The 24,391-nt window shown below is 41.1% G+C and overlaps 1 protein-coding gene across 1 annotated transcript in view; it reads right to left on the bottom strand.

Moving 5' to 3' along the window:
* lrp2a (low density lipoprotein receptor-related protein 2a) overlaps positions 1-24,391 on the bottom strand; it is a 290,923-nt gene that overhangs the window by 119,584 nt on the left and 146,948 nt on the right. The window contains exons 43-49 of the mRNA XM_060827752.1: positions 19,788-19,946; positions 18,167-18,456; positions 14,557-14,760; positions 12,096-12,338; positions 8,543-8,668; positions 6,635-6,754; positions 6,209-6,340 (exon numbers count right to left, since the gene is read on the bottom strand). Of these exons, the coding sequence (XP_060683735.1) occupies positions 6,209-6,340; positions 6,635-6,754; positions 8,543-8,668; positions 12,096-12,338; positions 14,557-14,760; positions 18,167-18,456; positions 19,788-19,946 (1,274 nt within the window). The remainder of the gene's footprint in view (positions 1-6,208; positions 6,341-6,634; positions 6,755-8,542; positions 8,669-12,095; positions 12,339-14,556; positions 14,761-18,166; positions 18,457-19,787; positions 19,947-24,391) is intronic.

The following is a 24,391-nucleotide window of genomic DNA, read 5'->3' as shown; positions in this document are numbered from 1 at the left end:
AACTGTAAGAACAATAAACTTATATCTACCCACCTCCATAACCAGCGCTCCTCAAACATTCCAGCAGATTCCCCTGGCCTCAGAAACGACTCAGAGGCCATTAGCCATGCGGCTGATGCAGCTACCACCCCCACGCTGATTGATGATGTCACTTACGTCCTCACCATGGCCACTCCCAAACCACTTGCACCCCTCACAATTCCTCATGCATCACACGTGACATCACTTCTGCCCCTCACATCATCGCTGATGCCACACGCTCAGTGATTTCTGCCACCCCTACTACCGTGGTCACCACCACTTCCGCCCCCACCAGCGCCACTCACCTGCATTCTGCTGACACACCCCTCACAAATCCCACTGTCACTATCCCCACCCCCAGAACCCCGAGGGGAATACTACCCCTGCTCATGACTCCACCCCCATTCCCCCCACCATCACACCCACTCCAGTTACAGGTTCCGCCCCCACTCCCAGCTCCACACCCACACCAGATCCCAGCTCCCAGGCCTGCCAAGTTTTCACCATCCCCCCAGACCTCCCCCTCGCTGAGGACGAACGATCAGTCCTCAGCAAAGAACTCACCTTCATCCCCTTCCGTCCACGCATCAATGAATTTAATACACGCCGTGACGTCGAACAACTCTTCTACCGCCTCTGCCTCCGAGCTTACTTTCACAATCAGGATTCCTGCCCACCTTCCGAGGACCCCTTCGCCCACCTCCAACACACTGCATCCACCTGGACACCCCGAGCTGGCCTATTGCCTGCCCCCGGGACATTAACCACCTCAATCTGTCTATCCCCCTCCCCCACTCTAACCTCTCACCCTCACAACGTGCAACCCTCCAATCCCTCTGCTCCAATCCTAACCTCACCATCAAGCCAGTGGATAAAGGGGGCGCAGTGGTAGTCTGGCGCACTGACCTCTACACCACTGAAGCCAAACGCCAACTCGAGGACACCTCTTCCTACTGCCCCCTCGACCATGACCCCACCCCCCATCACCAAACCATCATCTCCCAGACCATACAGAACCTCATCACCTCAGGAGATCTCCCACCCACAGCTTCCAACCTCAGTCCGGGAAACCTGCACAGCCCTGTTCTACCTCCTTCCCAAGATCCATAAGCCTGACCACCCTGGCCGACCCATTGTCTCAGCATGCTCCTGCCCCACTGAACTCATCTCTACCTACCTCGACACTGTCCTATCCCCCCTAGTCCAGGAACTCCACATACGTTCGAGACACCACCCACGACCTCCATCTCCTCCAAGACTTCCATTTCCCTGGCCCCCAACGCCTCATCTTCACCATGGATATCCAATTCCTCTACATCTCCATCCGCCATGACCAGAGCCTCCAAGCCCTCTGTTTTTTCCTCTCCAGATGTCCCCAACAGTACCCTTCCACCGACACTCTCATTCATTTGGCCGAACTGGTCCTCACCCTTAACAATTTCTTCTTTGAATCCTCCCACTTCCTCCAGACCAAAGGGGTAGCCATGGGCACACGTATGGGCCCCAGCTATGCCTATCTCTTTGTGGGCTACATGGAACAGTTGATCTTCCATAATTACGCCAGCACCACTCCCCAACTCTTCCTCCGCTACATTGATGACTGCATTAGCGCCACCTCATGCTCCCGCGAGGAGGTTGAGCAATTCATCAACTTCACCAACACATTCCACCCTGACCTTAAATTTACCTGGACCATGTCTGACACCTCCCTCCCCTTCCTGGACCTCTCCATCTCCATTAATGACAACGACTTGACACTGACATTTTTTTACAAACCCACCGACTCCCACAGCTACCTGGATTACACCTCTTCCCACCCTACCTCTTGCAAAAATGCCATCCCATATTCCCAATTCCTCCACCTCCGCCGTATCTCTCCCAGGAGGACCAGTTCCACCACAGAACACACCAGATGGCCTCCTTCTTTATAGACCGCAATTTCCCTTCCCACATGGTTAAAGATGCTCTCCAACGCATCTTGTCCACATCTAGCACCTCCGCACTCAGACCCCACACCTCCACCGTAACAAGGATAGAGCCGCTGGTGCTAACCTTCCACTCTAAAAACCTTCGCATTAATCAAATCATCCGCTGACATTTCCGCCACCTCCAAAAAGACCTCACCTATTTCCCTCCCTACTACTTTCCACTTTCCGCAAAGACCGTTCCTTCCGTGACTACCTGGTCAGGTCCACGCCCCCCTACAACCCACCCTCCCATCCTGGCACTTTCCCCTGCCACCGGAGGAACTGTAAAACCTGTGCCCACACCTCCTCCCTCACCTCTATCCAAGGCCCTAAAGGAGCCTTCCATATCCATCAAAGTTTCACCTGCATATCCACCAATGTCATTTATTGTATCCGTTGCTTCCGATGCAATCTCCTCAACATTGGGGAGACTGGACGCCTCCTAGCAGAGTGCTTTAGGGAACATCTCCGGGACACCCGCACCAATCAACCACACCGCCCCGTGGCCCAACATTTCAACTCCCCCTCCCACTCTGCCGAGGACATGGAGGTCCTGGGCCTCCTTCACCACCGTTCCCTCACCACCAGACACCTGGAGGAAGAACGCCTCATCTTCCGCCTCAGAACACTTTAACCCGAGGGCATCAATGTGGACTTCAACAGTTTCCTCATTTCCCCTTTCCCCCACCTCACCCTAGTAACCAAACTTCCAGCTCAGCATTGTCCCCATGACTTGTCCGGACTTGTCCTACCTGACTATCTCCTTTTTCACCTATCCACTCCACCCTCTCCTCCCTGACCTATCACCTTCATCCCCTCCCCCACTCACCCAATGTACTCTATGCTACTTTCTCCCCACCCCCACCCTCATCTAGCTTATGTCTCCACGCTTCAGGCTCACTGCCTTTACTCCTGATGAAGGGCTTTTGCCCGAAGCGTCGATTTCGCTGCACCTTGGATGCTGCCTGAACTGCTGTGCTCTTCCAGCACCACTAATCCAGAATCTGGTTTCCAGCATCTGCAGTCATTGTTTTTACCAGCATTCATGCCACACAAGTGCCAAACAATGATCATCTCAAAGAAAGAATTCTACTATTGCCCCTGACAATCAACAGCATTATCATAACTGATTACTTCACCATCACCATACTCAAGATAATGGGTTAGCCATCTAAATAGTATGATTACAAGTTCAAGTACTCACCTAATGTCTGCTTGAAGGTGATCTACAAATCAGCTGGCTGATGGAAGTGCCTCCACTTGCTTAGAAGAGGACAGTTCTAATAACATAGAGATGTACAGCTTGGAAACAGACCCTTCAGTCCAACTCGTCCACTCTGACCAGATATCATAACCCAATTTAGTCCCACCTGCCAGCACCTGGCCCACATCCCTCCAAACCCTTCCTATTCATATACCCATCCAGATGCCTTTTAAATGTTGCAATTGTACCAGCCTCTACCACATCCTCTGGCAACTCATTCCATACACGTACCACCCTCTGTGTGAAAAAGTTGCCCCTTCGGTCTCTTTTATATCTTTCCCCTCTCACCCTAAACCTATGCCCTCTAGTTCTGGACTCCCCGGTCCCAGGAAAAGACTTTGTCTATTTATCTTATCCATGCCGCATGTAATTTTGTAAACCTCTATAAGGTCACCACTCAGCCTCCGACGCTTCAGGGAAAATAGCCCCAGCCTGTTCAGCCTCTCCCTGTAGCTCAGAGCCTCCAACCCTGGCAACATCCTTGTAAATCTTTTCTGAACCCTTTCAGGTTTCACAACATCCTTCCAATTGAAAGGAGACCAGAATTGCATGCAATATTCCAACAGTGGCCTAAACAATGTCCTGCACAGCCACAACATGACCTCCCAACTCCTGTACTCAATACTCTGACCAATAAAGGAAAGCATACCAAATGCCTTCTTCACATTCCTATCTACCTGCGACTCAACTTTCAAGGAGCTATGAACCTGCACTCCAAGGTCGTTTTGTTCAGCAACACTCCCTAGGACCTTACCATTAAATGTATAAGTCTGCTAAGATTTGCTTTCCCAAAATGCAGCACCTTGCATTTATCTGAATTAAACTCCATCTGCCACATCTCAGCCCACTGGCTCATCTGGTCCAGATCCTGTTGTAATCTGAGATAACTCTCTTCGCTGTCCACTACACCTCCAATTTTGGTGTCATCTGCAAACTTACGAACTGTACCTCTTATGCTCACATCCAAATCACTTATGTAAATGACAAAAAGTAGAGGACTCAGCACCGATCCTTCTGGCACTCCACCAGTCTGAAAAACAACCCTCCACCACCACCTGCTGTCTTCTACCTTTGAGCCAGTTCTGTATCCAAATGGCTCGTTCTCCCTGTATTCCATGAGATCTAACCTTGCTAATCAGTCTGCCATGGGGAACCTTGTCAAACGTCTTACCGAAATCCATATAGATCACATCTACTGCTCTGCCCTCATCAATCTTCTTTGTTACTTCCTCAAAAAACTCAATCAAGTTTGTGAGACATGATTTCCCGCATACAAAGCCATGTTGACTATCTCGAATCAGTCCTTGCCTTTCCAAATACATGGACATCCTGTCCCTCAGGATTCCCTCCAACAACTTGCCCACCACCGAGGTCAGGCTCACCGGTTTATAGTTCCCTGGCTTGTCCTTACCACCCTTCTTAAACAGTGACACCACGTTTGCCAACCTCCAGTCTTCCGGCACTTCACCTGTGACTCTCGATGATACAAATATCTCAGCAAGAGGCCCAGCAATCACTTTTCTCGTTTCCCACAGAGCTCTCGGGTACACCTGATCAGGTCCTGGGGATTTATCCACCTTTAACCGTTTCAAGACACCCAGCACTTCCTCCTCTGTAATCTGGACATTTTGCAAGATGTTACCATCTATTTCCCTCCAGTCCATATCTTCCATATCCTTTTCCACAGTAAATACTGATGCAAAATACTCATTTAGTATCTCCCCCATTTTCTGTGGCTCCACACAAAGGCTGCCTTGCTGATCTTTGAGGGGCCCTATTCTCTCCCTAGTTACCTTTTTGTCCTTAATATATTTGTAAAAACCCTTTGGATTCTTTTTAATTCTAATTGCCAAAGCTATCTCATGTCCCCATTTTGCCTTCCTGATTTCCCTCGTAAGGATACTCCTACTTTCTTTTTACTCTTCTAAGAATTCACTCGATATATCCTGTCTATACCTGACATATGCTTCCTTTTTTTCTTAACCCAACCCTCAATTTCTTTCGTCATCCAGCATTCCCTATACCTACCAGCCTTCCCTTTCACCCTGACAGGAATTTACTTTCTCTGGGTTCTTGTTATCTCATTTCTGAAGGCTTCCCATTTTCCAGCCGTCCCTTTACCTGCGAACATCTGCCTCCAATCAGCTTTCGAAAGTTCTTGCCTCATACCATCAAAATTGGCCTTCCTCCAATTTAGAACTTCAACTTTTAGATCTGGTCTATCCTTTTCCATTACTATTTTAAAACGAGTGGATTTTGGTCTCTGGCCCTAAAGTGCTCCACCACTGACACCTCAGTCACCTACCCTGCCTTATTTCCCAAGAGTAGGTCAAGTTTTGCACATTCTCTAGTAGGTAGATCCACATACTGAATCAGAAAATTTTCTTGTGCACACTTAAGAAGGTTTCCATCTAAACCTTTAGCAGTATGGCATTTCCAGTCGATGTTTCAAATGCTAGCCCAGCCAGCAACACTCAAAGCTCATGAATTAATAAAGTTGTAGTCTTCATATAGCAAATAAGCATAGCAACAATATCTCAGTGATGACATCATCATCTAAGTGTGTATGATCAGCCCCAAATGTGTCTAGGTCAAGTGAATAGGAATCCCCTCGAGTGATCCATATGTTCAGGGTTAGAGATTGGTGGTTTCGAGGGGAAAGAAGGGAAATGCTTTTTACCCAGAGTGCTGGGGTTCTGGCACTCAATGCTTGAAAGCAAAGTAGAGGCAGAAACCTTCATAATCTTTAAAAAGCATATGAATATGTACTTGAAGTGCCTGAACTACAGATGAAAAGCTGGAAAGGAGATTTGCTGAGATGGTTACTTCAGTTGACACCGAATTGATGGACTGAAATACCTCTTTATGTCCACTAAATGTCTATGAGTTTATGGAAAAGAGTTTGTTAATGAGATATATGGTAATTGATTACAATTATTCTGCTGGTGACACCTACCACAATTATGTCGTTGGTCTTCATCACTCATGTCCCCACAATCATTGTCACTATCACAGATCCAAGTTGAGGGGATACATCTGCCATCATCGCATTTGAACTGTTGGCCTGAACAAGTCCATTCTGTGCGAACTGGAAATAAACAAAGCAGACAATGAGATAACTGGTAAAAATATGCAGTGTTTGGGATCACTATAAATGAAGCATGACAATTTAATTAAAGATTTTCTCAGTCAGTTAATTAAGGATGAGCAAAGTCATTGAATGCATCTCCACATATATACAGGGTAAATTTTCACATGCTCCAGTCCAAAAGGCATAGGCAGATACATATGTCTTAACTGTTCTTTATCGGTATTACTTGTGAAAGGTATAATGCCAAGTAAAGTCAGTTCATTAGCAGTATTTAGTATGCATCATACTTACTACAAGTAGATGGTTCGTCAGACCCATCAGCACAATCCATTCCACTATCGCAATACCAGTGTGATGGGATACAGCGACCAGAAGAGCAACGAAACTCATTCTCTGTACAAGTTCCAGTGGCTAAAGATTAATCAATATGTTATAACTTATATCAGCAAACCAATATATTAATAGGTGGCAGTTACATGCAATTAGTGTTTTTCTTAATATCTCCCTTACTTTGATGGTGAAGATATGATAAGAGGTGAGGGTTTCCAGATAGACTCCCCAAAGTTGCTATGTTGCTGGTTACTAGGGATACTAAAGGTTGAAATTCTGATGGGAATATTGCCACTTGATAATGAGAAATAGAAAGACAGTTTTGAAAGATATTTAACTGATACTTGGAAGTGGAGTGCTCTCAGGTCTGTAATGAATTTGACAGAAATTCATATGATAAAGGTAATTTTAAAAATATAATGTACTATCCTTTCACTGAGAACAGTTGTGTGTAATGGTAGTTCAATATGAGGTAACATGTCAAAATAATGCATATCTGCATGATTACTGTATTATTAAATAGCAGGAAACAATTGTAAATATTTGAAACTTCATTTGCTCTCTGAAAAAGTGTTCACTCAACCCTATTCCTGTACCCTTTCCCCATTTAATTTCTACCTAAATAAATCATTTGTCAATTGTCATCTAAAACCTATTACGGATTCTTCCAGTTTCTGGTAGGATATTTCAGATCTTGAAGTCACCAGCATAAATACTTATCCAATCTTTCTCGTTGCCTTTTTGATGAACTCTGTCCATTTTAAAATATATCATACTGTAGAAATACATTTTTCTGTTTACTTCATAATGGTACTTCCTGATTTTAAACATCACTCTTATATGTGTCAAGTTGTACTTCACCAAGTTGCTTCCTGATTTTAAAACACCACCCTTAAATGTGTTAAGGTGTATAAGAAAGAAAAATTGGCAGTGCATTTTGTTTTGTATGGTATAGGGAGCAAAAGCCATATGCACAAAGACTGCATTCTCAGAGCTTTTGCTCTTTGGCTTTATAAATCCTTTTGATTTTGAAGTAAATTAACTCTGCTTCACATAAAGATCTCACAATTCCTTGAAATTTAGGTGAAGGTGAAATTGAATTTAACCAGAAAACTTACGCATACTGTTTGTTTGGTGCTAACATATGTGTTTTTAAACAATGTATTTTATTAAGGACTCCATTATGCCGTGCAGTATGTTAAAACCTTAAGACCTTAAGAAATAAAAACAGGAATGTGCTGTTTGGCCCTTCAAGCATGCTTCACCATTCAATAGGATCATGACTTATCTGACACTTCTCATGTCCACTTCCTTGCCCATTCTACCTTAGTCTTGAATCCCCTACTGATCAAGAATCTCATCCTTTATTCTATTATTTTTCCTATTCTAGTCTTTATCCTATTAGAATGTATGCGTTTAAGGTAAAATTAAATTGATAATGCTGAAGAGCAACATAGACACATACCCTTCAATCTTATATTAAGAACAGATATTTGCAAGAAATTATTTTTTGAAATTGAAAAGTTGTCCACTTTTATTAGCATGGTGACAGTTTGATGTAATATTGAAATAGTGTTTTAAGTTCTTCACAGGGCAAATATGGTTTTCACAGAAGTTAACATAGAAACATAGAAAGGAGGTGGAAGAGTAGGCTATTCAGCCCCTCAAGCCTCTTTGCACCATTCAGTGCGATGATAGGTGATCATCCAAATCAGTTCCCTTTCCTGCTTTCTCTCCACTACACTTTGTTCCCATAACCACACATTAATGCATGAAATGGTTCACGTTGCACAAAATGATTCAATTATCTGAGCAGATAACACTCTTTTTTTATACCTTTCGTATCTATAGCTAACACAGAATACATACCACAGTGGGTGGAGCTCTCATCACTCATATCACCACAATCATTATCTCCGTCACAAAGGTAAGTGCGAGGAATACAGATGTTGGTCGTTTGACATTTTGTATAGCTAGGCTGACAGGTTCGATCAGCTACCGGTAAATGTAGAAAGAAAATTTTGTAAAACGCCTTTGAAGACATCTTAAACATATATTCTGAACTAAGCGCAGTGTTAATGCCATCTGCTAAACCTGTGCTAAAACTGAATAACTTTGATTTTGATTTAAACTGTTGATTGAACTGAATTGCAACTAAGCTTTAAAAATAGAAATTAACTTTACAAGTTTCAACATTGCAGCAGAGGGTAACATTTCTAAGGCTCCATTCCTATTGTGAATTGAAAACTGGGGTCTAATTTAAACCTTTTTTATATGAAAACTATTTTATTCAGAGATTAATGGATTAACCTAATAACTATCCTATTAAATCAAGTCAGAAACTAATTGCAAAAATATTGTATTACAGTTCTGAGGAGATAGAAAATGAATTGCAATTATTGGAAAAAAAGGATGGCTGTGCTTAGAACACAGCATTCTAAAATTGACTTTTAAATATTGGCTGCATGAATGGATCAAGGTAGTTTTGTTTCAGTCAGACATTTAACTGAACTAGAAGTTTATGAAGCAGATACGAATGACTACCTCTGCTATTTTCATGCAACTGGAAATGTGCATATCTACTTTGATTTTCCAGTCAATTGTGTTCCAAGATACAGAATGGAGAAATCCTTCAAGAGATCTTTTTTGGGCCGCTTCATGTGATTTGTTCTCTGGTCTGAAAGTTGAGGTCACAACTGTTCTTAGTTTATCGCTTATCTTCCAATCATGGAGCAGATGGCTGCATCATCCATGCCCTATCCAGATTCAATGGGGCACTGTAAATTCTCATCCAGGGTGGTCAAAGCTAGGAACGTGTTGAATCAGTAAAACGTTGTTGATTTTTTAAAATGTTGCATTTGTTGCAGGTTATGGCCATTTTGATAGTGTATTGATCACATGTTTCCCAGAGGTTTCCCAGGGGTTTCAGGCACAGCCTGAGTTGATAATGTACATCAACTCACGACCTATACTGCCTGAGGAAAAGGGTGATGACCACACAAGATGTCACCACCCTCAAGGCATTATCATCCTGATGTCACTGATCTTTCATGGTTGCAGGACCAATATTCTGGAACTTCCTACCTGGCAGCACTGAAAAGGAACCTTCTCCACACTGACTATAGCAGTTCAAGAATGCTGCCTTCTCAAGATCAATACTGTTGGCGCATTGCCAGTGGTGCTCAAACCCCATTAAAGAAAATAATATAAAAGACCTGGAGGTTGCTCTGCAAGGTTGAGAAGGATAAATGGCTTGCAGGGATGGAGTAAAAGTGTGGTTAAATAATTGTAACTATGGCTGAAAATAAGTGTTTCTCAAACATTTTTTTCTGATCCCTAATTAACCTGGTATTGATGATCTTGCTAGGACATTTCAGTGGACAACTAAAAACCAACCTCACTGTATTTAGGACAGATCAAATTTCCTTTCCTAAAGGACTTTTCTTAAGTGATAAGTAACTGTGATTAACTAGTCACCATTGGGTTAGCTTTCAAGTCCAGATTGGTTATTGAATTCAAATTTCACTATGTACCATGGTGGGATTTGAACCTACACCTCCAGAATACTGGAGTCTGGGGTTCTGGAATACTAACCCAGCCGCGCTTCCACTATGTCACCATCTCCTTCAAATTAATTGTGAATGTTCTATTACACATGGAGTAGGATGAAATGTCAGAGGAGTAAACTAGCTTAACTATAAAAGGACATGATGAATAAAATAACTTAGATTAGATTACTTACAGTGTGGAAACAGGCCCTTCGGCCCAACAAGTCCACACCGACCCGCCGAAGCGCAACCCACCCAGACCCCCTATATTTACCACTTACCTAACACTACGGGCAATTTAGCATGGCCAATTCACCTGACCAGCACATCTTTGGACTGTGGGAGGAAACCGGAGCACCCGGAGGAAACCCACGCAGACACGGGGAGAACGTGCAAACTCCACACAGTCAGTCGCCTGAGGCGGGAATTGAACCCAGGTCCCTGGCGCTGTGAGGCAGCAGTGCTAACCACTGTGCCACCGTGCCGCCCTAAAAAACTTCTAAAAAAATTTTTTCATAAATAATACAAATTGGATAAAATGAAAATGATGAGTTTTCCTCAAATATAATTACAGATAATAAGAAGAATGGAAAATGCTGGAGAACCACGGCAGGTCTGACAGCATCCGTGGAGAGAAAATAGGATCAACAGTTCGTGTCCAGTGACCCTTCTGCAGAAATTATAAAGTTCAAACCTCAGCTTTTAGGAGGCTGGTAAACTGTCATGAACCTTTACACAGAAAATCAAAATGGATAAAGTGTGATTCAATCATATTTGGATTTTAATTTAAAAATTTTGAGTAAGATCTTAATTTGACATCAGTAGTTTCAGATAGATGAAAAATGTAATTTTCCTACAATAATTTTAGTGATGCAGTTAGTCAGTCAATAAAATGTGACAGTGAAAGTTGAAATCTTGAGACAGGGTTAACCCATTAGATGTTTGCTTTGAGGTTTTCAATAAAGATCCAGAAAAAAAAGGATGACATAAAAGTAATAGCAGTAAAAAGTAAGGCTCTTGGCAGCGATATTATCCAAAGCTTTTAATTTACGGCTACATGTGGTAGGTACCTTGTCATGAATTGATTTTAAGACTTTACTCTTGTACTTACTGCAATGACATCCATATGAATGTCAATAAACACTTCCTAAAGAAAGTGATCAGCTATTTTTCCAGTCTCCGACAACACTGCTGCCTCACAGCGCCAGAGACTCGGGTTCAATTCCCGCCTCAGGCGACTGACTGTGTGGAGTTTGCACGTTCTCCCCATGGCTGCGTGGGTTTCCTCCGGGTGCTCCGGTTTCCTCCCACAGTCCAAAAGATGTGCGGGTCAGGTGAATTGGCCATGCTAAATTGCCCGTAGTGTTAGGTAAGGGGTAAATGTAGGGGTATGGGTGGGTTGCGCTTCGGCGGGTCGGTGTGGACTTGTTGGGCCGAAGGGCCTGTTTCCACACTGTAAGTAATCTAATCTAATCTAATCTAATCTAAACAAAATATAATACAAAACTGATGCATGATAAACTGGCATTTACTGCAGTTTATCTCTTAATTCAAAACTGTTAATTCAAATATTGGCTAAGTTAATGTGCAACATTAAATTCACATTTTGCTACAGTACTTATACTGTCCAGTTCAACCTATGAGGTAATACAAAATATTAATAAAGGCAAGATCAATGCATATAATATTCTACAATAATTACTTTCTGCAATATGTGACATTATCAATTTTTAACAATATGTCTGGAGCACAGCATCATTTTGAGGGGGTGAAATCAATGAGTTATGAGCTCTTTCAGGTTCTTTATTGCATCAGTGACTATTTCAGCATTTTATTTATTCCAAAGACAACACGAATGAGGGCATTGTACTTACGACAGTTTCTCTCATCTGAAGTTCCATTATCATGGCAGTCATTCACCCCATTGCAGACAAAGCTACTGCTAATACATTTTCCATTACTACAGGTGAATTCTGAAGTGGCATTGCAAGTAGGGAACAAGCAGCCAACCTCATCACTGTTGTCTCCACAGTCATTGTAATGGTCACAGCGATACCTATATAATGTGCATCGGCCATTTCCACAAGTGAAAGCAGATGGTGAACAGGTATGAAAAGCTAGAGAAAGAGGAGAGATACCAAAACTAAAACAATCTGGTACAAAAGTGATTTTTAAAGTGTTGTTTTGACAATTCTCCCTTTTGCAAAAGAAAATGTTGCATTACCTTCCACATACACAAACGCTTCCAAATAGGCTGCATGTAAAACAGAATAAAATGTTTTGTTTTGCTTTTATTATTTTCTTATCTGAAATCTAGTAACAAACCTCAATGTTATTCATAGCCTGTCAATTTCCTGTTCCTCCCCCTTCTTTGGGCATTTGTTCATTTAACAGTAATCACAGGATGAATAACTAGTTAATGTGCTTTACGTGGCATGAGCCAGCGTACCCTGAGATTCTTAAAAACATATGGGATCTGTTATATCCACCTATACAAACTGGCAGGGCCTTGGAATAAAATATCTTACTCAAAAAACATTTTTATCAAAGTAATACATTCCCAGTATTGAACTGAAATTTCAATCTAGATGGTGTCCTGAATCCCCGGAGAGGTGCTCAAACCCATTACCTAAGGTCAAAGTGCTACTAACTGAATTAAAATAACCCTGTGGGAAGCTTAATCAGTGACATCATTTCACAATGTATTGACAATGTAAACAAATTAACATATTTTAGTAAACCACATAATAGATACCTCCATGAGCTTTTGTTCCCATGTGGACTGCATGAAAAAGAAACAAAAGTATATTTCCATGTATTTTGTTCTTTGTCATATCATACTTTATTTACCATATCCAATGTCAACCAGACAATTTCTGCGGAATCACTAAGAGCTCTCATTTGATTCTCCATATTTGAAATTGCAAGAACTAATTGTACATGTTTCTAAAACTAGTTCCTTTATTTTAATAGAAAAATTGAAGGCTCTGGACCTAACTTAAGTCCTACATTCTCTACAGTCAGTGTCACAACCCCGACAGGAAGTGGTCTCACATTGCAGTTTGAATCAGGTGCAGTGTGACTTTGGCTTGATGCTACTTTTAACACATTGGTCTGTGGGATTACTTGGGATCCTTTAAAGCTTTACACAAGATCTTAAACCTTAGTCAAAGGGTCACTAACGAGGGAGACCACTTTAAAAGTGAAACTCAGGACGTTAGAACAGAAAACATTTTTACCCAGAGGATGATGAGGCCTTGAATGTACTATTGGGAGGGTAGTTGAGGCAGGAAATCATACAACTTTTAAAAAAGTACTTTGATGAGCACTTGAAGTGTCATCACAATCAAGTTCATGGGCCTAGTGCAGGCTAGTGGGACTAGTGTATGTAGTAATATATTTTTGGCGATATAGACTTGACGGGCCAAAGGACCTCTTCTGTACAGTATGATCCGATGAACCTTAGCAGGTTACATGAATTAAAATTGATCAACTGCAAAGAAAGCATGTTGCACAATACAATTTTCCTAATTTTTAAAATCCTGCATTATTACAAGAGAAGTTAAATATCAACTTGCAGTTCTTACATGATGACTGGAAAACAGTGATCCCCCCAGAGGAAGGATAGAATGTGTGGAGCGTGTGAGGTTCATCAAATAGGGTGCCATGGCAGCAGCACTGGATTAAATAGTTCATTGGTTAATGCGCACTTAAAAAGGATCATAAACAGAGACTTCTGAGACACTTGGTGTTGGTCAGACAGCACATATGAAACATTGCATTCTATTAATAAATCCTGTTTTGTACTTCACTATCTTGCTTGAAAATGATTTGTCACACCATACCTACATTCATCATAACTCCTTCACATCTTGCTTGTCTGTGCTGTGCCAGTAGTGGCCTATGCTTGCATGCTGGATTGCCCCCAGAGAAATTGGATACATAATCTGCAGCTTAAAATGTAGCGGTATAGGTTTCCAATGTAAACAATGCAACTTGGCAAAGTTGAAAAAGGGAGAATAGAGGAGCTAACGAGACTTATTAAGAACCACACAATATTCACAAAAATGCCTAAACTTGCATTTTAATAACAGCATCTAGTGAACGGAATGTCTGTACCAGTTATAAACTGAAATTATGTTAGCTCAAATGTCCATTTGGTACTTGTGACTTCAAAGAAGGTATTTTACACAAGTTCAATTTCTACTGTATATAACTGAAGACTGATAATGAATCATTTCCAAAATCAAGTTTATTGCCACTATGATAGTAATCAACATCATCATCAAAATCTATGATGAAGATACATTTTGTATCTTATGAAAAGGAACTTACCACACACTCTCTCTGTTTCATCACTTTGATCGCCACAATCATTGTCAGTGTCACATTTCCACCTTTCTGGGATACAACGTCCATTCAAACAAGTAAAGTAGCCAGTGGGACATGTAGTGGCATCAGATGAAACACAGTCTTTATTGTTATTAACCATGCGCCAATTTCCATGAGCAGGGCATTGGCATTCTGCACCCTCAGGCCCTAAAGCACAATGGCAATATAAAAGTCAGCACAGTACTCATACTCATTAATCAACTCATACTCATTAATCAAACTGATAACAAACAAATCTACAAAAGAGTGCTTTACATAACATGTAAACAACACGTTACCATTGAGATTGGAATAATGCTATGGACTCTAATTATCAATGGAATTTAAATGGTTACTCCGCTTGTCTCCCTCAGCTCTAATCTTCCAAATGTATAACACTCTTCGAAAACTTATTATGAAACCAGATACATGACGTACAGAAGTGAAAGTGCAGAACCAGATCTAGGCTCTGCAAGTAACTGGTGGTGAAGGGTCTGCAAATATTCCCATCCTAAATGATGTGGAGCTAAGTATGTCTGTGCAAAAGACAAGGCTAAGGTACTTGCATCAGATACTAGCCAGAAACACCAAGTGAATGAATAACCTTGCCTGCTCTTGAGGTCCTCAGTATCACTAATGCCAATTTGAACTAATTTGACTGATTCCACATGACATCATAGTACAGCTAAAGGCAATGGATACTGCAAGGACTATGACCTGACAACATTCAGCAATAGCACTGAAGACTTGTACTCCAGAACCAGTTGCGTCTCTAGCCAAGATGTTCCAGTACAAGTTAATACACTGACATCTATGTGGAATTTTCCAGGGAATGTTCTGTTTACAAAAAGCTAGACAAATCTAATGCAGCCAATTATCACCCCATTAGTCTAATGATAGAAAGCTTGTCTTATCAAGCAGCACTAGCAAAAAAATGACGTGTTCACTGCCACTCTAGTTGCGCTCCATCAGGATCATTCAGCTTCTGGCTGTATTATAGCATTGGCCCAAATATGGACAAAATAACTGAAATCCAGAAGTGAGATAAGACTGACTGTTCTTTGCAACAAGGCATCATTTAATCAAATAAAGCATGAAGGAACCCTAGCAAAACTTGGAGTAGTTTGTTTGCAGGCAAAGGGACCTCTGGCAAGTGGGGGAGCCTTTAAAAATGAGATAGCTAGAGTTCAAGTTATATGTTCCTGTGAGGGTAAAAGGCAAAGTTGGCAGGAATAGGGAACCCTGGATGTCAAGATATATCGAGGCTTCGACCAGAAAGGAGTAGGAAGTATAGCTCAGGTGCAGGCATACTGAGATCAATGGAATTCCTGCTGGTATACAGAGAACACAGGAGTTTACTGAAGGAAGAAATCAGGAGCGCGAAAAGGGGAACTGAGTTAGCCTTGGCTGAGAAGATTAGGGTGAATCCAAGGAGGTACTTTAAGCATATGAAAGGAAAAAGAATAACTAGAGAGAGAATGGGACACCTCAAGGACCAAAACATTGGCTATATGTGTAGATCCGCAGGAGATGGACAAGGTTCACAATGAATATTTCTCCTCTGTGTTTACCATGGAGAAAGATATGAAGACTTGGGAACTTGGGGAAGTTAGTGGTGATAACTTGGGACAGTCCATATCAACGTAGAGGAAGTTTTCGATATATTAGTATGTATGAAGGGGGATAAATTTCCAGGTTGTGACCAGTTATATCCAAGAACACAGCAAGTGGCTCAAGAATAATTTGCGGGGGCCCCAGCTGCTATTTTTGCATCATCATTAGCCACGGGTGAGGTCCCAGATGTTGTGCCACTATTCAAGAAGAGCTGCAAAGAAAGAAAGAACTATAGACCAGTAGGCTTAACATCTGTGGTGGGTAATTTACTTGAAAAAATTCTGTGGGATAATATATACATGCATTTGGGGGTTGATTTAGTGTAGTCAGCATGGCTTTGTGAGTGGGAAATAATACCTCACAAATTTGTTACAGTTCTTCAATGAAATGACCAGGAAGATGGATGAGGGCAGGGCAGTAGATGTAGTCTATATGGATTTCAGTAAGGCCTTTGATAAGGTTCCACATGGTAGGCTGCTCTGGAAGATTAGGTCGCATGGAATCCAGGGCAAACTGGCACATTTTATACAAAATTGTCTTGATGGCAAGAAGCAGAGGGTAATAGTGGAAGGATGCTTATCGGACTGGAGGCCTGTGACTAGTAGAGTGTCTCAGGTGTCAGTGCTGGGCCTACTACTTGTTAAACAAATCAATGATTTGAATGAGAATGTACAAAACATGATTAGTAAGTTTACTGATTAAACAAAATAATGGGCAATGGGAAGGGTTAACAGAAATTGCAGCAGGACCTTGATCAGCTGGGGAAGTGGGCCGTGAAATGGCAAATGGGGTTTAACATAGATAAGTGTGAGGTCTTGCATTTTGGAAAATCAAATCAAGGTAGGAGTTTCATGGTAAATGGGAGGGCCTTAAGGAGTGTAGTGGAACAGAGGAATCTTGGAGTTCAGGTTCACAGTTCTCTGAAAGTGAAATCACAGGTAAACAAGGCAGTGAAGATGACTTTTGGCACACTGGTCTTCATCAATCAGGGCATTAAGTATAGAAGTTGGGAAGTCATATTGCAATTATAGAGGACATTGGTGAGGCTGCATTTGGTGTATTGTGTTCAGTGTTGGTCACCTTGCTATAGGAAGCATGTTATTAAACTGGAAAGAGTGCAGAAGAAATTTACAAGGATGTTGCCTGGACTCAAGTATCTGAGTTATAGGGAGAGAGTGGACAAGCTAAGACTTTTTCTTTAGAGCATAGGAGACTGAGGGGGAAACTTATAGAGGTGTATAAGATCATGAAAGGCATAAATAGCACTCAGTCTTTTTCCCAAGGTTGGGTATTGAGGGCTAGAGGGCATCAGTTTAAGGTTAGAAGGGAAAGAATAAAAGGGAACCTGGGGGGGCAACGTTTTATACAGAGGGTGGTATGCACATGGAATGACCTGTCAGCAGAAGTGATTGAGGGGAGTACATTAACACCATTTAAAAGGCATTTGGACAAATACATGGATAAGGAAAGGATTAGAAGAAATATGGGTGAAGTGTAGGGAAATGGGGTTAGCGTGGCTGGACATTTTGGTCAGCATTGACCAGTTTGGGCCTCCCAAAGTGCACCATGTACAAAGGGCAAATCAGGATTGAAAATGGCGCAAATATTTCTCTGGAGATAAAACTAGACTATTGTGGTTAACCAAATCAGGAAGCATGTTTCCACACAAAGATCATTGTTTTCACCCAAAAGTCTTCAATAATCGAAATATACACCATGATTAATAGATTTTCATTAGGCAAGAGAATCAAAGGATTTGCAGAAGGTTGATAAATGGAGTTCAGAACATTCATGCCTAATTAAATGGGGGAACATGTTCATGAAGCTAAAAATGGCTTGCTTCCATTCATATAATTTGTTCTTATATATAAGGTGTGTCCTCAAAAGGTGGAATGGATAAAAATATTAAGAACTATTTTTGTCCAATTATTTAACTATTATAGGTATGAATAATTAATACCTGGAGTACAAATGTGACTGCAACCACCATTAAATTGATCACATGGATTACTGCATTGTTGCTGCTTGTTCTCAGACATGACATGAATATCCATTGGGCGATGTGGGAGGTTTTGTATCATCACAGTCTGGTCAGCCCCATCATGCTTATTGACCCGGTAGATGCTTCTAGTGTTCCAGTCTGTCCAGTAGAGATACTCGTCATAGAGGGTCACTGCAAATGGGTAAATTGCAGTGCTAACAATCACCTCACGGTCTGTACCTGTAAGGCTACACCGCTCAATCTTCCGTCTGAAATGAATATGATTAAACATTGCAGAAAATATTAATTATTAGAAACTGACATTTTCAAATGACTCACATCTAAGTTATACACTGGGGACCACAACAGAGTAGTAAAACCGCAGAAACGATTAGAAAAGAATTTGGTGATATGTAATTATTTAATTTCAGAACCACAGAGCAAGGGTTCAAATCTCAAATTATCACAATGAATAGGGATTTGTAAAAATGTTTTTCAGTAACTATATTTATTGTAATTCAAAGCAATGCTATAAAATTACCTGGCCAGTTCTAGCCTGCATGTTTCAAGCAATGTTTTCTTGCATCTACATTGTTACCAATGTATTCCGCAAGGATTTAACGTCAATCGTTTCACCTTCTCAGGTACATCATACGTCTTGGCAATTTTATGGCTATACATACCCTCAAGTTTGTGTATTCAGATGGAACTTACCTAACCCTTCATTACCTGGATCGTTCCACCACCTTTCTAACATGAGATAAATTAGACAACATCCAAGAGCCGATTTTAAGGTTGGGCTAGTTTCAGGTTGGTGTGAAAAAGAGAGAGTGTGCAATACCCTCACTGGACTCAAATGTCAGCCACCACATATCTTAACTCTATACTTCATTTTGCATTGTCAGTCAGCTGTTTACCTGAATGTTGCAGTTGGCCTGAAGAATTGTATGAGAGCCCATCAGTTGCCACTGAAATGAAGGCTTACCAGCAAGGAAGTAAAAGACAGGACAACTATTCTGGGAGGCTTTATGTGAAGGAAGGAATGGAGGGGCTATCCAGATCATAGAATTGCCCATCAGCTGTTCTTTCTCTGCTTAAAGCATTAGTGGGATCCAATCAATATCTTAAAACTAAAGAGCTTCAAGGAATCAATATATTCATCACTATAGCTGCACTTTGATGAATGCATAGCATCTGAAAATTTGAAAATAAAATCCTTTTCTGGTTCATATGGAACACAATATATTAGGTACAATAATCTGAGGCCTTTTGAATGGCTTATTCTAACACAAAATCTACATGTTCTTAAATTGACAATCTTGTTTAGTGGGATAACAACAAAAAATGTTGCAGTAATGTTGATTTAAGTTTAAAACTGTAGCAGGAATGCTATTCATACACGTTTGCAGCAAAAGCACAATTTCAAACAAAGTTGTAGAATGAGATAACTGATGCCATGAAAATGATTTGATACTGATGTTAGATGCAAATAAATATGTAAAACTTCTAGGTACACCCAAATAAAACTTTAACTCTTTCACACAATCTATTAGTGGCAAAAAAAATCAATAAATATTGTGTAAACATTGTACAAACATACAGAGAACCATCAGCCCAGTAGAGTTTCTGATCTTCATAGTCAATTGTCAGTCCATTTGGCCACACTAAATTGGTATTTATAATGGGTATACGAAAGCTTCCTCCTAATGTTGCTCGTTCTATTTTAGGATTAGTTCCCCAATCAGTCCAATACATATACCTGTTAGAAAAACATAACAATTAAGGAAATCTTTAATATTCTGTATTAATACTGCTATTTTAATACAAAGTAAAAGACCCAAGGGAGATTTTCCTTGTCCAAAGGTGGGGAACCTTTTCATGTTGGAAGGCCGCATTATGTTAGTTGTAATCTAATAAGGCCGCATCCAAGAAACTTCAATGGTATATTCTTCAAAATTCACATTTTTTTTAATTGTGGCAGTCAGTCTGTGAGGATTATTTTGTTGAATTTTCTTTTACTCTCTGGTATTTTAAATACATTCATTTCAAGTTTAAAATAAAAGCAATAAAGGACAAAAAAATTTAATAAAAAATAAAAGATTTGTTCTGCAAAATTTTGATTCATTCAAAAGGCCACACACAATGGCCTAGATGGCCGCATGCAGCCTTAAGGCTGCAGGTTCCCCATCCTGTCCTAGTCCAAGCCTGGATGGAGCACCTTTCCACAAATTGGGTAGCTTGGAGCTCAAACATGAAAAGTAATTGGCTTCAATTTCTTTCATGTAGATTAATGAAGGAAAATCAGGCAAGCAGCTTTAAAATCATACATCTCATAAATATACTTACTTTCCTTTCTTCTTTCTACTTAACTCCAAATCCGCAATATAATCTGTAGCTGCACTGTGTTGCAACTCATCTACTCCTGTTTACCATTGACTAACCCTTATTCCTTTCCATGTTTGATATCTGATAACTCAAACTTCACAGTTCAAGACTGAGTACTCTCATGCTCAAGTGCCAACACAGAACTCAGCTATCCATGTGATGCATATATTGAGTTAGTGAGGCCCCTACATGATATTCCATTAAACATTTGGGCATGAACAGTTAAAAGTAGAAAGCATTGCCCAGGAAACAGTTCATGATAGATTAGCGTTGAGTTCATCTTTGAAGAAGTGGAGAGAGGTGCAGGATCTGGGCAGCGGTTGGTGGTGGGGGGTTTGCTGTTATACATTGCTTCGTCTAGCCTCACCAAGATTCCTTAGTCTTTGTAATGTTGAGACAAAAACTGCTTTATTACGTATGAAGGAACTTTTATATAGCTCCACGTGACTAGATGTTACAATGCCAAGATCATAATTATGCTCTCTATATGTTTTTCCATCATGTGATTTCCTATCTCACCATTATTGTGGTGTTAATGACAAAGTCCCACATTAACCCTTGTGCCACAGGGCTGAGACTTTAAAGAAATTTTATGTTAAGAAATTGCACTAGAATTGGCCCAATACAGTAACTGACTATCAGAGAATCTGCGATGCATGCAGGAAAATCTATGAATGACAGGTGTGTGGTTCTGTTGCACAGTGCAAGAAACTATGCACTGTTTATTTATCTCAGGGAATGCAAACTCTTCCAGAAGTCTGTGTCACAACCAAAAGCATCATTCAGGGATATTTGAATCCAGCCCATATATGCTCAGGACTGTGTCGCTTCCTCTACATGTTGTCAGATATGGATCAAATGGATGGTGGTTTCAGCTGCACCCAAAATCCTCTACACTCTTTCCTTCTGTAGAATAGTGGAGTATGGAATTGGAACTTGTTGCTCTCTCTCAGACTGCAACATATTTAGACTGTGCCCCTTATGGGCTACCAAATACCATTTGATTATGCCTCAGCAACTTCCTAGTTGTCATGCTGCATTAACTGAGGTAGCAATTCACAGAAGCATGAGAGAACGAGAGAGTAATTGAGAAAGACATAGGGGCTCAAAATAGTGTTATGGTGTCCAGCATTTGTTTAAAGCTGCAAAATATTACTAATTATGTTTTGGAATATTTGTTTACAGACTGTTCTTGCACTAGCAATGTTAGTTAACATGTCATTCAATACCGATCTTTGACTAAATGCAAGTTATTTAAGTATAGAAAGTCCAAAACACATGATCATTCAACTGAATTATTCTCCAGTAGGTTGTTATTGAACTACTTCTACTTCTCCATTATTTTCTGTGTCAGCATTGCTCTCATCCACCTCACTGTAAAAGCCTTCATTCAATAGTGGCCTCATGTGTTGTCTCAACTAGATAGCAAATCCTTTCTGCAAACTGCAAATCACTATTATATGAGTCACATTTTGTGAGCTATCTTGGGGGAAAGCCACCAGGCTTGTCTAATCAGCAGAATAATTTCAGAACTTTGATGATCTGCTCATTGAGACTCAATTAGGTTCCATAAGTCTATAACACAGATATGTACAAAGAGGTTCACAGATGAGTTACACACCAAGCGTACAGGTGATACTCTTTGTCTCCAAGTAGTGTGCCTTTCACTTTCTGTGAAAGAGCTAGAGGGATAGAGGATTTATATAAAAAAAGCGTTATGGCAGCTGCCAAGAAAATGGCCCCAGATTTGCACGTTTGGCTGCCTTCTGCTCATTCCCAGTTACATATTTTTATTCTTATATATTCTTTCTCTTTTGTGTCAGGAGAGTAGCGGATGAAGGAGGAGGTCTCTGGTGATGGCAGCAGTAGCAGCAACACCAGGATTTGATTTGACTGGATTTATTTATTGTCATGTGTGCCTAAGTACAGTGAAAATCTTTGTTTATGAGCAGTATGGGTGGATCATAGTAAGCAAGGACATACAGATCGTAGCATAAGAAAATAAAGGTGGATAGAGGCATACAGGTTACATCACACAGGGTGTGAGTGAGGTAAGACCAACATTAGCAACATCAGCATCATTTGACAAGCTGGACAGAGCTCTATTCGCCCTCGGGTAGAACAAAGAACAAAAACAAAGAACATCACAGCACAGGAACAGGCCCTTCAGCCCTCCAAGCTTGCACTGACAAATTTTGCCCTTCCATACTAAAAGTGTCTTCACTTACAGGATCCTTTTATTCCCTTCCAATTCATCCTGTATTCATCCAGGTGCCTCTTGAATGCTGCTACTGTGTCTGATTCCACTGCCTCCTCTGGCAACATGTACCAGGTACTCACCACCCTTTGTGTGAAATACTTGACTCGTAAATCTCTTAAACATCCCCCGACATTTTGAACCTGTGTCCCCGAGTATTAACCCCTGCACCCTGGGAAAAGGCCTCATACTTTCCACTCTATCACAATCTTTTACTTCTGTCAGGTCATTCCCTCCACCTCCCAGTGAGTGAGGTGGTGGTCCTGGGCTGACTCCCCCGAGCCAGTCTCACAGGCCAGGGTAAGGATCCAAATCTGTGGCTAGGCTTGGGTGTCTGACAGGGGAGAAGTGGCAGTCTCAGCACAGTTTGGCGGTCTCCCAAGATGCAGTCTTCTCCTGGTGTGGCAATCTCATTTCTGTGTAGAGGTCTTCTTCGTATTCAACTTCCAGATATTCCAGTGGCCTGGCAGGTGGTCTCATCCAGGAATAGTGGTATTAGCCTGGCATGGTGGTCTGCTTTGGCGGAGGCTTCTGGCCCAGTATTCCAGTGGCCCGTCACAACTGTCTTGGCAATCTCGTCCCAGTTGCATTTTCAGGGTAATCCATTGTTTCTTAATCGGCTTTCCCTGAGCCCAGGAGCCATTCGGTGAACTCTAATGTACTTTGCCCTAAGTGTACTTTCTTTTTATTATTACACCTGACTTCTGTCATTGATGTAAGCATGCGTGGTGTAGCGACTTATAAAACTTTTCACTATATTTTTCATGTAGAAGTACATATAGCAACAAATTTTTATTCTATTCGATATACTCACAGAATGAATATTTTGAGTACACAAGGTCCTATAAAAGACACCAGTGGGTGACATAGATATAGGCGACATTAGAATTCTCTTGGAAATGTTGCCATCTGTGTAAGCTTCAAAGCCTAATCCTATGGCTTCCAGATGCTCATGGGAAGGGTGAGGGAAGTGTTCACTGAAGCAAACATGGCAGTCATCTACTTAATGCAGACTGATATGTTACATTCAAAATCATATACAACAACCTGGAAGAAGCTCAAGGAAAAGATGTCCAAGGTAGCAATGACCAGGCAAAAATGGGAGCAAGAGGCAAATCTTGTTGCAGTAACTGACATAATTCTGTGAAAAGTCCCTTTGTTATGCTGTTGTTCAAAAAACACAAGTACGTTGTCTTTAACCTCTCAACTGTATTTGGAGCACAAATGATTCCCTCACATAAAATTTCTATTTCCTCCTCTTGCAGTTGCAGCTCTGTTTTGCTGTCCTCATTTTGTCTTCATAGTAGAGGACTGTCAGACAAAATTCCATGAAGATAAAAACGCATTGCCAGATCCTTTTAAGGGTTCTGGAGATTTTACATGCCTTAAAAGTTTAAACAGCCAAAAGCTACTGTGTAGTACAAACAAAATGGCTTGCACGTGTTATTGCATTCCAGCATGTTACCTAACAGCATGAACGATGCCTTTAAATATTGTGAAGAGTCATCTCCTCCATCATTCTACTTACAATGGGCAGTTTGAGGAGTTAGCAGTAACAACAC

This window comes from Hemiscyllium ocellatum, chromosome 7 (genome assembly GCF_020745735.1).
Source record: "Hemiscyllium ocellatum isolate sHemOce1 chromosome 7, sHemOce1.pat.X.cur, whole genome shotgun sequence".
NCBI lineage: Eukaryota > Metazoa > Chordata > Chondrichthyes > Orectolobiformes > Hemiscylliidae > Hemiscyllium > Hemiscyllium ocellatum.
This window is presented reverse-complemented; position numbering and strand designations above follow the sequence as displayed.